The sequence below is a fragment of the Simochromis diagramma genome, unplaced genomic scaffold (genome assembly GCF_900408965.1).
Source record: "Simochromis diagramma unplaced genomic scaffold, fSimDia1.1 OVJJ01000802.1, whole genome shotgun sequence".
NCBI lineage: Eukaryota > Metazoa > Chordata > Actinopteri > Cichliformes > Cichlidae > Simochromis > Simochromis diagramma.
The window spans coordinates 11,807,473-11,823,101 of record NW_024387492.1 but is presented as its reverse complement, the minus strand read 5'-3'; the positions used below and the strand labels follow the sequence as shown (position 1 = coordinate 11,823,101).

Below are 15,629 nucleotides of genomic sequence, written 5' to 3'. Positions count from 1 at the left end.
GTGGATGCTTCTCGCAACTATTGTCAGTGTCAGGAACAGAATTTACGCTTAAAAGCAAAAAATACATTGACCCCAATTCACCTTTGATGGGATACCCAACACACAAAGCGCGTCGGTCTGCTCGGATTCAAAGTTAAAAACACAATAGAAACCCTTGCACTGCCTCCTTTATGCCCTGTAACTTTCCGCTGCTTGCCGAGACATGTCTAGCAGCGGACACCGTCCCGCAGCGCACAATGAAGCCAATGAATGAATGACCACTAATTGTACATTAATCGGCAGTGACACTCGTTTTAAAACACGTCAAACTCACAGGTAGACTTCCAGAAACTCAAAATGAGCAAAGAAACCAAACTCCACGGAGGGTTTCTTAGTTCAGATGATCTATAACTCCCGAGTCGTAAACAAGCCCGGACAAAAGGCTGCACTGCAGCTCGTTCTTTAAAGAGGAAAACGTCGCTTTTAAACAAAAAGATTAAACGCCACATAAACTAGAGAAATCCCGGCTTAGATCACCGAAGCAGGTTCACCGACAGCTGCCTTTCGCTGCCTTTTCTTTTTTTTCCTGTTTCTACCCCCCTCTCGTCTTTCTCTTACCTTCTTGCCCAGCCGCTCACAATGGGTGCATATCTTGAACCAGCCTGTCACCGCAAACGAATGATTTTCCACGTTTTCTGCCGGTGCGACCGCGTGCCTCATCTCGCGTTCTCGCTGCACCTGTGTCGTTTCAGCGGCGTAAAAAAGGCGAAAACATGTAATCTTGATGCCTGTCGCCTCCTCTCTTTGTTCCTCCGGGCACTGGGCACAGCGCTCGGCAGTCAGCTGTGGCAGCAGAATGCGCTCCTCTCTCGCTCATACATTCGGTAAATAAGTCGGGGCTCGCGTGATCGACGCGCTCGGCAACCAATCGCATGAGGAAAACAGCCTCAGGCCAGCCAATGGTAAATCTGGAGGGCGGGGGTAAAGCGCGAAGAGCAGGAGGAGGGGTGCGGGTGAGCTGAGAGACGCCCCCCTCTAAGAAAACATCATCACTTCTCTCTTTTTCTTTTGTTCCCTGCTGCCAATAATTACGATTGCATTTACTGTCATGTATTAAGCTCTGCGTGCCGACTGATACATCAGTACAGGATGGCTTGAGGCTGAAATCAATACCACCCTGTCGCGCTTATCACATTGCAGGAATGCTTAAAATAGTTCTTGCTGACAAAAATGGAGCTTGAACATGGAGTCTGCGTGGGTTAATCTGGGAGTTTATCTGTGCATTCAGGGAAAACAACAACCACTCAAAGCCAGCTCCAGCATGCACCACCACCTTCCCTTGTTGCTGTACTGGAGGGCAGGGGGGTGTAAGCTGAGCCCCCAGCTCGCCTTGAGTAGTGGAAACAGAAAAAAAAAAAAGTAGAGGTCCACTGTGCAAAGATCATCGAGATGGATCGGTGCAGGACCTGCTGCAACAACAGCCCTTCAGTTGGTGGTTTTCCACCGCAGCCTATCGCACCACAAATGCTGCCACTTCTCCACCAATCAGGCTGACCGAAGGAGTTCTTTTTTTTAAAAGCCAGGAGGAAGCAAAGATAAGAAAGGCAGCTCTCTTATGGCTTTGTTTATCCCAGCCGACAATAACACATTCAGTAGAACGGCATATAACTGGTTTATCACATCGCAGTGGTTCACAAAGTCAATGATTACTCAGAGGGATATCACATGAGACGATCAGGAAAACAACTGTGCGCGATGCAAACTTTATATTTATACATCTGATTTCATTCACACAAGTTATTTTTATTTTGTTTTAGGTGCAAGATGCAGGGCATTTATATGTGAAAATCTTTATGAACAGGAGGTAGATGGTTCAGCAGCACATGTGAGTCAAATGTTGTTTCTTCTGGACTGCCAGCAACCACATTACAAAAGCACTAACGCATCCACAAAGTGGCTGCAAAGACACACAGACAGACACACGATATTTCAAGATAACATGTTTCCCAAAGCAAATGGAGCTTTTCTTTTAAGAGATTTCACACAAACTCTTTTCATGTGGACAAAAGTTCAAGAGTGTGCTTTAAGTTTTAAGAATCCATAGAGTTTGACAAACTTTCTCCTGAAATTGGGTAATCTTTACAGCAACAAGTCATGATTAAATCAGTATTCGGACCGACTCTGGAGGAAGAGCCAATAAAAAAAAACCAAGCTAAATTTAGAAAACGATGAGTAAAAAGAGGAAGTCAAGAAAAGGCAAGTCTGACCCTGCACTCGCCAATCAAGAGCCTGCCCTGCCAGTTTGTCAACCCACTACAAGTCCCCAAGTGCTGATAACGCGATAATACGATGTTCAGCAGGTTCATTGTGTGTACCCCGCACCCACTTCTCCTTCCTCCACCTTCATCACCAACACTACCCACTGCCACCACTAACGCCACCTCTGCCAGTCCCTCTCCTGATGCCACAGGGTGGGGTGCAGGGCGGCAGTAAACATGTTCCCAGGGCTGGAGTCAGCACTCCCAGGGCTGCCGGGAGCCCCATGGCTCAGCAAAGCTGCAGAAGAGGCTTGTCAGCGTTCGGGCTGACGACACACCAAACCTTTTCACATAAAAGCGCTTAGGCGCGGGGGTCCGGCCTCGCAGACAAGGCCAAACACTATTGTCAGAGTCCACGCACCGACTACGCAGTAGGCTTTACTGTACTCACATTTAGGGGGGAGGGAGAGTCTCTGTGATTCAGGAAATACTGTACATGCCCCTACCTTGATTAAGGCTATGATTTCTTTGGGTGATAACAAGCTTTATGTTGGGGTTTTTTTAGTCAGTACACAGTCCTGAATTACATAAACAACACACATGCTTTTTAACACCGAGCAGACTCTTCCGAACCGCTAAACCTTGTGTGTTTCCTCATTTGTCTTGGGTGTTGACACAATTTAACAAAACCTAACTGAACTGCTCACCTCAATATGTGGCGCCTCTAAGACTTTGTACATTCCCGTGTATCTTCTGAAGCTGATTCAGAACACAGTGTGACAACTAAAAAAACCACACTGCAGGTGTCTCGGGGGAGTGTGAGGACCTACATCTTTAAGCATCTCAGTTATTGGTTTGATGTCAGCGACAGTGACGTTGATTTGCACGCTTTGTTCTTGAATGGCTCACTGCTGCAAGAGAAATAAGGCCACACATCCAATGAACGCTTTAAATTAAACTGAAAGGATTACTAGCTGTTACTGGGCGATTAGCAAGTGACCTTTGAGATTTGGGATGGCCGCCGCTGACCCACTCTGAAGATGTCACTGTGTGTGTGTGATTGGATCAGGGTTAGGAGAACACTGGAAAGATTAGTTATAATGAAGAGAAAGACTTCTGCAAACAACAGGAATCATCTCATATTTGTTTCAGATACTTATCTGCTTGAGGAAGGGCCCGGAACAATGGACAGACTTCCACTAGTTACACTAATGGTAATAAAAAATATTTCTATGAACTTTCATAGTCAAGGGATGGGAAATTTTTTTTTGTTCATAAATGCCTGTTTACATATTTTAAATGACATAAGACTTTAGGCAGGTACAATTATTTAAAGCTACTTTGGACCACACAATGACACCTAAAGGTAGCAAGAAAAGAGGTGAGTAAAAAAAAAAAAAGAAATGTAAACAAATTCAGGTCAGCGTGAGCGATTAGAAATCCGAACACCAAATAAAACCCTGGTTAGCCTCTGGGTCTAAAATGTCATGCAGTCACTCGCCACTAGCAGATGGCACAGAGTTAAACCAGTATGGTTTTACCCAATACAATATTTCTATGTGGGCTGAGTTACAGGCTTAGAACCACACTTGGCCAATACGCAACCACATGCAGTACAGCCATGTGAAAGTTAACCTGTGAGGAAAAAAAGGCAGCATCAAGCTGCCTTTTTTTCCCCCCTCACAGACTAGCGGTCCGCTAGTCTTAGCCACGTTTGGCAAACCCCTGTGGCATTGTAAACATGCAATGTGTCTCACACACTTTGGTGGAATTTGTCCTTTACATTCTCGATTTCACTGTTTTCTGAATGTTTTCTTACTTTTGGACCAGTCGAATATGGTCAACAACAATACCCAGTTAGGTTGCAGCATTTAACTTTTACCCCTTGAAATCCCCACCACTTTTTCCCCATAAAGTTGTCAAAGTGTGCCAAAAAATATCCCCCGCACCAATACACCAGCAGCAGCAGCCTGAACTGTTAATACAAGGCAGAATGGATCTGTCCTGTCTCGCTTATGCTAAATTCTAACCATACTATCTGAATGTTTCTGCAAAAATCGAGACCCATCAGATCAGGCAGCTATTGTCCAATCTTCTATTTTGGTGACTCCATGTCAATTGTAGCTTCGGTTTCCCGTTCTTAGCTGACACACTCAGTGTGGTCTTCTGCTGCTGTAGCCCCTCTACTTCAAGGTTCAATGCGCAGTTAGAAATGCTCTTCTGCATACCTTGTTAGTAACACATGGTTATTTCAATTACTACTGCCTTCCCAGCCTCCAAAGCATTCTAGTTATTCTCGTGACATCAACAACACAGTTGTACACAGAGAACTTTCACTGCCTGACTATGTTCTCTTCAGTCCATTCTCTTTAAACCTTAGAGATGGATGTGCAGAAAAAACCCAGTAGATCAGTTCATGAAATATTTAGACCAGCTTTAAATCACCTTTCTTCCCCAGTCTAATGCTCAGTTTGAACTTCAGCATATCGTCTTGTTGTTGCCATGTGATCGGCGGATTAGATATTTGCATTGTGTTGTAGAGGTGTACTTAATTAAGTGTATAAGCAAACTTTAGTAATTTTGCTTTTACTAACATTTTCATGATACCCCTTTTTTGTGGCCAGAGGCTGTTGATCAGAGGGTTACATAAGCTTCCTTTAATGCATGAAACGGGGGCCATCAAAGCTTGTGTGCTTTGTGCATGGGAGCATCAGCTTACACATTTAAGAGAAGGAAGCAAAAAGCTAACAGTGTCGAAGGAATGTATCGAGCCTGTGAAAAAAAGTGGATTATGTTCCACAAAGCTATTTAAATGCTTTTTGAGTCTATTATGCCTCAAAAACAAAACTAAATACAAATGTTTTACAGCTACTTCAACCATACAAAGTGCACTGAAGCATAAAAGAGCACAGAAAAAGGTGTAAAGTTCAATGACACGGAAGAGTTCAAGGTTTTAAACTGTGATGGCTGTAGAATAGAGTTCACATTTATTAGTTTAAAAGAATGGCAGCTGCTTTCTCAAATGCTCAGAAAGAGCAGCTGTTTTTCCCTTTTACGAGCACCCGGAAGAATTAACAACAGACTTAAACCAATAAAGAGGTTGATAAAAAGTTCATAAGAATTAAAAACAGAGAGGAAGCGACGCCGGGTGTAAATTCTGCACGTGTGTCTTTCAGCGTTGCGGCTGCCGTGTTTTCTCATGCAGTGAGAAGCGAGGGAACCGCAGAAACTGTGGGGATGTTCAACAAGTGGCAGAAGTCCACCAGACCAGTTCTAACCTGACCTATCAGTGCACAGAGGAGAGAAAGCGGAAAACTCTCAAACACTGACATAAGCCTAGCAACAGGCTTTCACCAATCACAGGGCAGAACAACAGTTTCAGGAACCAATCTTCTTTGCACTCTCTCTCTGCTTCTCTTGTTTCTCTGAAAAAAAAAGGGGAGAGAGAGAGAGAGAGAGAGAGAGAGAGAGAGAGAGAGAGAGAGAGAGAGAGAAGTTCTGCCGAGGTATGAAGTCCTAATCTGGTCTGCTTCACAGAAAACTATTTGGTTTTCTCGTGTATTTGCAAAGTTGTAATTTCTGTCTGTTTGAGTTTCTCTGATAAAAAGTGGCAAAACAAAATGTCTAAAAAGCCTCACACAAAAACCACATGTTTCAAATTAGCCCTGAGGCTCACAACAGCAGCTCTCCTCTCTGAAAAACAACTACAGAAGTTTTTCCATGTAAACACGTCCCTTTGAAAAGCTGTGAAACCTGTTTTTAACCGTAAAGGAGAAAAATCGATACCTTTATATACCAAGTTTGGGCACATGCAGACTTTGTGTTAACGTTGTACACAGATAAAGAGGATATTCCTCGTCCCCACTCTTCAAACACAGCTCTAAGGTTATGCCTGTTCATCTGATGAGCGAAGGGTTACCTGTCCCGCAGGCTTACAGAACTCATGCTAAGTTATCAGAAAGTCTTGATCATAAGCTTCAGAGTCAGCCGTGAGAGCTGATGTTATGTAGTTTAACCATAATTCTCTCTTTGTGTAAAGACTTGTGAGTAAAAGTTGAATCTTTGTGGGAATTAACCGGACCAGAGTAGCCTTTTGGTTCTTTCAGCCACTCCCGGTCCTTTTTTCCCCCTGATCTGTGTATGTTCTGGCAGGCTATCAGAGTGGAGTGGTCTCGCCAAGCGCCTTCTTTCCTGAGAGGAGAGGCGTGCCCCCCCCCCCACTCCAAGACCAGCAGCTCCTGGTCCAGCACACAGCAACACTGGGAGGAAGCAACGTTCCCTGGATTCCATGAAACGCAGAGGAACTGCAGAGGCCTTAGGGAGCACACGAAAAAAAGAAAAACGAAGGGGAAAGAGGTATCTGGGAGTAAAAGTAACCTTTCTTTTATGGCTTTGTAATGCCAGGCATAAACATGCACATGCACAAATCCCTATGTACAGTGGTCGACAATCCAGGGGAAGAGGTGTTGGCCTGCAACCCGTGTGCACGTGAGGAAGAGTGAGTTCCCGGGGATGTTATTTTAACAGGGAGAGGGCAGCTGTCATAATACAACAGGCTCCAAGAGAAAAAGATCCCACAGAAAAACACAGAATACCAAACCCTCCCCTGCTATCTTTAGCATGATAATGACAAAGCCGCCACAAATCAGTAGAAACTTCATATTTTTGCCTCTCTCTCCATTTCTATAATAAAAATCTCAAATGCCCTTTCACATCAATAGGCTTGTTGATGGGGAGTCAAGAGATAACAGTGCAAGTCCAAAGGGCTTTACAAAGTGTGGTAGTGAGTGTGTCTGCAAAATTAAAGGCAAACTTACTTCTAGTACTTATGTTACCTAAAGACTAACAGATGGGGCTCACATGGCTAATCTTATGTTTACATCAGGACTCCACCAACCCATCAGAAGACAGCACCTCTGGTTTTAATAGTGCTATGAGCCTGCTTGCATGCACAGCTGTTTTTTCCTCTCTCTCTCTCTCTGTCTGACAAGACCTTGGTTTTGCTGACTGAGCAAGACATGACTCATCTTACTGGGAAAGCAGCCAAAAAGGTGTTGATCGTCACCCTGTAATCCCTGACAGGCATTGTAAACGGCGAACAAAAGTCCCGACCCTTCACCGGTTTCTGTGGGATAGTCACTCCCCAAAAATATAAAAAGAAAGCAATATCTTCCTTGGAGCTACTCCTGTTATAATGTGAGCCACTGAATCAAAGACTGGTAAAAAAGAAAAAACTGTTATCACCACCATGCTCATATAAAACCTGGTGAACTCTTACTTAGATTAAGAAGTACTGTTGGTTATGAGAGGGGCGACCACGGCTAAGTACACCGGTTCAGACACTAATAAAAGTCTGATGTAATAGATCACAGTGGCTACAGCAAAGATTAGAAATGATTGCACTCTGCATTAATCTGCCTCTTCCTTTCACGGCTTTCACTTCTGCCCCTTTCTTTTTCCACCACCTCTCAATCTGTTGCCTTCACCAGGATGTATTTTGATTGCAGCGTTGAAGAGAGGGACGTGATACTGCTGCTCTTTAAGGGTGGAGGAAGTGATATGGCCTAATCGTTACCCTCGAACTGTTTTGGCCGTGTCTTATTACTTCATAAATAGGCAATGAGCTCTGGTACTGAATCGCAGAACAAAACGGCCAGCAGGACATTGAGTGCGACGTCACGGCGATTGCCATATCAACGTTTAATTGTTTATGAAATGTCAGTTTGATTGGTTGGAAACTCAATCACCTTGGCGCCCGTCCTTTTCTGCTGTCATCACTGACTCAGCATTTCCATTCATTGTAGAGATTATTTTGTGCAGCTGATGGTTGGGCTTGTGAATTCAGATTAAAATAGCATTTATTTCATAATTTCACTTCTTTTGTACATGTAGATTTGTTTTTGAGGCTGATTTACTCCATACTGAATTCACTTTTACATAAAGTGTAACACAGAGCAGCTGAAGTTTTGTGTATTAAGTTATAATAAACTGTTAATTAGTTATTGTTTCTACACCTGTCGAGCCTTTACTTCGCACACTGTGACACCACGAGCATCATCTTGCTCGTGGTTGAAATTGACTTGATCAACAGGCTTTTAAATGTTTCCATCTGACATTATTTTAACCTTCTCGAGGGTACATAGCAACCAGGTGATGCTAATCAAATCCACTTTACTAACCGATCATCAAGAAGTGTCTATAAAAAGCAGGCAATTTGGCAGTTTGCTGGTCTGGAGAATTTAGGCGGGTGTTAGCAAAATGCTGAAGTCTTCCGAGAAGTGGACGTCCCAGCAAATTCATTCCAAGGTCAGACCATGCAATGATCAAAGAAACTCCAAAAAACCTCAAGAGCTACATCTCAGTCTTTACAGGCCTCAGTCATAACAGTCCAATCAGAAAAAGACTGAACAAATATGGCTTGTTTAAAAGGGTCACCAGGAGAAAGCTGCTTCTCTCTAAAAAGAACATGGCAGGTTTCAAAGTTTAACCTAAACAAACCAGAAGATTTCTGGAACAGCGTCCTTTAGACATACTACACCAAAGTGGAGATGTTTGCCCATAACGCAGTAGCACGTGTGGGGGGGATAAAAACAAAAAAACAAAACACAGGATATCAAGCTGTCAAGCATAGTGGTTGTTTTGCTGTTACATGACCTGGGCTGGGTAGTTATGAGTTGACCATGAACTCTTCTGTATACCAAATTACGCTAGAGTCAAATGTGAGGCCATCTGCACATAAACAATGCTCACAAAGCTGAATGAGCCAAAGCAACGCTATAAGAAGTGGGCTGGAGGTTTTCCACAGTGATGTTCCAGATGGATAAAGTCATACAGAAAATGATCACTTCGAGTTATTGCTACATAAGGTGGTCCCTACAAGATACTGAATCATGGGGTGTACTTAAGTTTTCACAGCACTGCACACGAGTCCTGTGAAACCTCTCTTTTTCACATGACTCTACTTAAAAGACCGAGGCTGAAACTGAATGTTTCAAGCAAACACACCAGCATCCACATCACATGATCCAAGTAGAACAAAAAAACTGAGTTCTTGTGTTTTGTCGTGCAGAATAAAGCCAGTAAGGTTGAGTATTAAAAGTCTGGCAGGGAGTGAATCTGGACTTTTTTAGATGCAAAAGGCAAATGAAAGGAATGTGATTAAAGGCAAAACAAAACAAAACAAAAGAATATATATATTGTTGGGTTTTTTTTGTTAAGTGGGATGCAGCATCATAGATGTTTTACCACAATTATGTAGTTTCAAATAAAAACTGGAAATTGATTGAAAATTATGCAAAAATATTTGCATCATTTTCTTTTCCAAGAACTAACTGAGGCAGTCAAAAGTCAACAGAAGGAGCCTGGATGAGTAGAGTTTGCCAACACATCCCTTTGTTTTCACTTCCCTTCACCTTTGATCCTCTCAGTTGTCCCTTACTTTTTGCACAACAGGTTTGACTCCAAACAGGGGGTCTGAAAGGAAGCGCACAAAACACAAACACAGTGAAGCCAGCAGACATCATGTGTACAAACACAAGAGAGAAAAGTGATAGTATAAATAAGCAATCATATCATGTTCTCTCCATCATACGTGTTCATTTCCAAGGACTTAAACCGGAGAGTTCCTCAAACATGAAAACTTAAGCACATGATGTGAGATCATGAGTCTGTAGCTTCTGAAACAATGTGAAAAAAATAGCAGGAAATGCTTACAGAAGCACATTTATTTTCTGGGCTGAAATATCTACATACATCCCACTGCTTGCATAAACACCGCCTACTTAGGCATGCAAGTGTCTTAGTCAAAGTTGAATTAAATCCTAACATGTATTTCAAATAAAGTAGAGTACAGCAGTTTTGCACCTTGCAAATTAAATCTTTTTACTTCCATGCCTTTCAGCAGACATTTACAAATTGCTTGCAGCTTTTGTAGTTTTGCTTGACTCGAGGGGACAAAGCTTTTCAGTCTGTAGCACCAAGACTCTGAACCAGTTTACCGCTCCAGCTCCATTTGGCTGGCTTTTTAAAAACAGTTAAAAGCCTTTTCTGTTTAATCAGGCCTCCTGCTGACATTTTGTTTTTTTGTTTGTTTGGGGTTTTTGTTTTTTTTCCTAATTCTGCTTTAACAAGATTCTCTGTTGATATTGCATTTTAACTGTTGTTCGGCACTTTCCGGCTGTTAAGTCTGTGAAAAGCACTATCTAAACTTATTTAGTCAAAAGCTACATTTCTAAAGACACTTTTATCCCAAATCCTCTACACCTGCTCTTTAGCTTTGCTTAAAAATAAACTGGGTTAATGTGTAGGGTTTACATGAGTTTGCTCTTGGCATTTACAAACTCTCTGTGGACCTCATGAACCCTCACAGAAGTGTGCCTGCATTGTGTGTGTGCGCGTGTGCGGTCCTCTGTCTCATGCCACAGGTAGCATTGGACGTATTTGCTCTGTGGTTAATCAATTACAGGCCCTTGGAGCTGAGAAAAGGACAAAGCAATGGCAGAAAATCTATCATATCATTCCCCTCGTGGTCGCAAGACTGATTCAAATATCTCTCCAACTTTAAAGAGTTACATGAATTAAGATAAGGTGGCCCCTCTCCAGTGTAGCATGCACCGATTGCGTTACTGTGCTGATGAGAAACATGAGTCACTCTGTGAACACATGAACAACTCATTTACCGTAAAAAACAAAAAAACTTTTCACTTAAAAAAAAGTGAAAAAAGTGAGTACTTTTTGTTTTAGTGCCACAAACAAGCCTTTAACAAGCAGTTAACCTGCTGGCTGTTATTGTGCAGTTACTGGTCTTACATAAGCCAAACAGGTAGATGCCGTTGGGCCAAAAGTGAGGTTGGGCACTACTCCCACTCATTAGACTAGGACTAACTAACATAATAGAACAGTATAGTGGTTTATTTATCCTGCACAGCTAAAGTCCTGCTTTAGCGGAACTCAGTAAACAATGATGGGATAATAAGAGAAGATAAAACACAAAGAGAAGGCAAATGTTTTCTTAGAAGAGTCTCGAGCTTTCAAACCGTTTTCCTGCTTCACAGTCAAATGTCACATCAGTGCATTTTTGACTAAACAAATGCAGTGTGTAGGGAAAACCCTATGTGTATGGAAAAGCTATTAAAGTTAAAATGCAAATGCATAATAGCATAAAGGGCTGCAAAAATATTTAGCCTTTATACTGTAAACGACATCGCTCATCTGTGATGATTGGACGTGGGGTTAACGGGGGCATTCGCAATTAAAGAAAAGACAGGAGGTGGAAAGAGCGAAGAGAGAGGAGTGAGGGAGTGGGTTATTTGACCAGCGTTTGGCGACAAAGCGCCTCGTACATTATCGTGGGTAAGTAAACACCCTGCACCGTCTGGAGTGACATCATTGTCCCAGAGAATCAATAACCAGACACTTCCTGTGCAGCGGGGAAAATCGATGACTCTGTACACTAGATTACCTATCTTTGCCCACTCACCTGAGGAGACACACACACACACACACACACACACACACACACACACACACACACACACACACACACACACACACACACACACAGAGTGATGCAGCTCACATACATAGGCACCATTAACAGAAACCACTGTCATAGTTTTCACCAAAGGGAACGGTCTTTGTGCGGCTTCAGTGCAAAGTCAGCCCATTATGGGATTAGTGGCAGCCACAGCACGGTGTAAGCCTACTGTTGGAAGTCTAAAGGGGATAATAGCTCTGCCAAATCAGATTTCTATCAGGTTTCCCCACACAATCACACAGCACACACACACTCCTAAAAAACCCAGAGTAGCATGGCTCATTCCCAATCCACAAGATCTCCTTGCTATGCTCAGGAGTATTTGTCAGTTTCTATTCTTGCTCCCTACTCCTTCTTTTTTTTTGTGATCTGATATACAGTGTCTCATTATGCAATAAAGGCTAAATTCAGGGTTAAAATGTAATAAAAATGAATAAGTGGAGCCTAACAGCATTTTGAGCCACACAGGCATTTGGCATTGCTCAACGGTCGCTCATAAATTTTGTCACTCACAAACTAATGTCTGGTATGTGGTTGGAGCTTTAAGACCCACTGACTGAACTGTAGCTGAATGTGTTCAGCTAAGCAGAAAAAAAAGTAATCTCTCCAGGCTTGTTTTTCTCAATAAATGTCTGGGAGGAAAAGTTCAGTATCATGAGGGCTCTCGGATTTCCAAGGAGAGCAGCGGAGGAGCAGGCAGATTACTGACAGGAGTGAATGGGAGGGATAATGAGTAACTGAGCTCAGTTCAGTCACTCCATTACCTGTTTGTGCATAGACGAGAGATGCAGCTTGTGCAACAGGAAGGAGAGAAAAAAAGAGATGTGACAAAAATGGAAACAGGGTGAGAAGAATAACAACACTAACGCTGTCAAATCACACTGACTAAATACAGCCTGAGAAAAACGTGTGATCTGAAAAGTTAAAAACAGACTCTCGGTCTCGATTTCAAACTCAAACAAACGAAAAACACACTATGTTAACTGCCCGAGGTGACTAAGAGAAAGATGTGTATTTTTTCCTCCCTTTACACAACAGATTGGGTTTCATTATCAAAGAAACAACTACATTTCTGTCATCTTGGGAATGACGTGTGGTTAGCCACTGCACATCTTTCAATTTTGGTTTGGAGTTGTTGTAAGAAAACACAAGCAGCGTGTTAACCTGATGAGCTACTCTCATCTTTGCGGCGTGGGCTCACCTGGGGCGCCGTCTGTCTGCGTCCTGCCGAGGCTCCAAATGCTGCGTTACATCAGCATGGACTGAGACGGGCTCATGAGCAAAGACGGTCAATAAGCAGGCATAGATTAGATTCATATTCGGTGGCTTCTACTGTAAACAAAGATAAGTCTGTTTTAAATCACTGTCATAGTGACAAAAAAGCTTTTATTGCTCTGTGTTTAATCAAGCATAGGTGCACTTAAATACGCAAGTTGTGCTTTAAAGGCATTATTCAGTGTTATGTGTGCTTATTTGTTTTCATGCCAAAGGGTACCTGGGAAGATTGATCCTACTCTACTCATATCTGTTCCTCTTTTTCACTACAACCAGGAGACATTTAGTGAAAAAGTGTACTAACATGAACTATTCCCTCAAAAGTGTGTCAGCTGTGCATTTTTTTTCTGTTTTTTTATATTTATTCCTGAGAAATGCACTGCAGCACAGACTACTTAGAGACAAAGATGCAACTAAAATTTAAAAACAAAAAAACTTTGATAACCTGAGCCATCGTCAAAGTGTTGTGTAATCAGAAATGCTCTTCTGCATACCTGTGTTGTTAATTGGTGATTGTGTTACTGTTGCCTTCCTGGCCTTACAAGAATTCCAGTCGTTCTCCTCTTACCTCTGGCATCAACAAAATATTTTCTCTCAGAGAACTGCCGCTCGCTGGATATTTTCTCTTTTTCGGACAAGTCTCTGTAAACCCTAGAGATGGTTGTGGGGTAAAAATCCAAGTAAATCAGCGTGTGTCATTCCAAGTCAGTCCCATCAATCCCCAAGTGACTATAAACTCAACAACCACCTTGAGTTTATAGTCACTTAAATCACCTTTCTTCCTAATTTTGATGCTCTGTTAGAATATCAACAGGCTATGTCTATATGCTTAAATGAACTTCGAGTTGCTCCCATGTGATTGGCTGATATCCCATTGGGGAGCAGAATTGGTCCATCCAATATCTTACACTTAATTAAAGTTGTGTTGTGGTGGGCTAAGGCACATATTCCTTCTCCCAGGCCAGATACGATAGATCTTCAGAGGTTCTGGGTCTATACTGTCGGTCATTCCCTTTTAGGCGTGAGCTTCCAAAGGGAGCCACCCAGGATGCACGCTTATCAGATTCTCAAACCACCTCTAGTGGCTCCCTTCAACGTAAATGTGTATTAGCTCTACTCTCAGCTCTCTCTGGATATCTGAGCTCCTCATGTTCCTCAGCCACCCTGTGTAGGAAACTCATCTGAGCTCTTGTATTTGTGACCTTACTCTTTTGGTCACTGCCCAGATGTCTTGACCACAGGTGAAAGTTAGAATACAGATACAGCTTTGGCTTGCAGTTCAGCCCCCTCTTCATCACAACAGTGTATAAAACACCCGCTTTACTGCTGACACTGTCCCAATTTGCTGGTCTAATTTGCACTCTACTTTCCAATTACTCGTGAATAAAAAATGAAAAATACCAGCATACTTGAACTTGACCTTCATACTCAGCTGTAGTTGAACAGATACACCTAACAAAGTGGCCTTTGACCATACATTAGTTTCATTGTTTGAGTATTTGATTTAAGAACAGCAAGCATCATTATAACAGTTTATATGAGTGAAATAAGGAACTAATAATTGGTGGTCAATTTTAATTTTGGAGCAAGAGTTCAGAGCTGTTTAGCTGATCAAGATAAAGGAAAACAATCCAGTTGTGTGTGGTGCCAATCTTCACTATTAGCTCTCAGGAAGAAAGTGAATAAGTGTACTTAAAGGGTTACAGCAACAAGCATCAGGTGCAAGCCACCATCTATTAAGACAATGCTACAGATTTCCCTTCTAGGCGAGTGCAACAGGATCCTCTATTTGTGTGTGTGTGTGTGTGTGTGTGTGTGTGTGTGTGTGTGTGTGTGTGTGTGTGTGTGTGTGTGTGTGTGTGTGTGTGTGTGTGTGTGAGAGAGATCATGGACACATGTCTCGAGAGGAAATCCATTCTCTTTATGCACCAGAGCAAAGTTTTGGCCTGCAGCCTATGAATCTGACCCTGCACTAACCCGCCTGTAAGGTCGAGTTCGCGCACACCGCACCGAAGACCGTCCTGCTGTGTGAGGGTGCGTTCTGTATGGGACTCCCACAGGAAAGCTTCACACAATACTTTGCTCTCTTCGAGGAGGACATACAAATATACACGGACAGATTAAGCCACACACACATAAAAATGGAACACACACACACACTATCTCTCTCTTGTCTCAAGCAGACAATGGACAGTGGAACTGTGCCATAAGGGAGGGCTGTTGTCCAGTCACTGGGCAACTGGGGCAGCAGATGGTCATCTTCCCTTCCACTAACACCAATCAGGAGGGAGAGGAAGGGTGAGGGGTGAGGCTCAGCAGAGTGATCTCCGTCACAGTGTGAACCTTTCATCAAATACATGGCAATGACTCAGCCATAATGCATAAAGCAAATGAGCTGGACTCCGATAATGATGTGCACAAATCTGTGCAGAGTTACAACACAGAAACAGTTTGCCTAAATCTAAAAAGTGAAATTCACGGGTCACCTGACAGAAGGTACAGCTTACAGTAGTGGGTTAAAGTAAATGTCACTGTTTGAAAACGTTAGTGAGACAAACTCGGGTAAAACCACAAATACAGCA

The 15,629-nt window shown here is 42.7% G+C and overlaps 1 protein-coding gene across 2 annotated transcripts in view; it reads right to left on the bottom strand.

Moving 5' to 3' along the window:
* Positions 1-15,629, bottom strand: part of sesn1 (sestrin 1) — a 65,891-nt gene that overhangs the window by 4,436 nt on the left and 45,826 nt on the right. Inside the window, exon 1 of one of the 2 annotated variants that reach the window (XM_040017784.1) lies at positions 598-853. The exons of the other annotated variant lie outside the window; for it this stretch is intronic. Within the exon in view, the coding sequence (XP_039873718.1) occupies positions 598-699 (102 nt within the window). The 5' untranslated portion in view covers positions 700-853. Of the gene's footprint in view, positions 1-597; positions 854-15,629 lie in introns of those variants that run through there. 2 annotated transcript variants of the gene reach the window in all.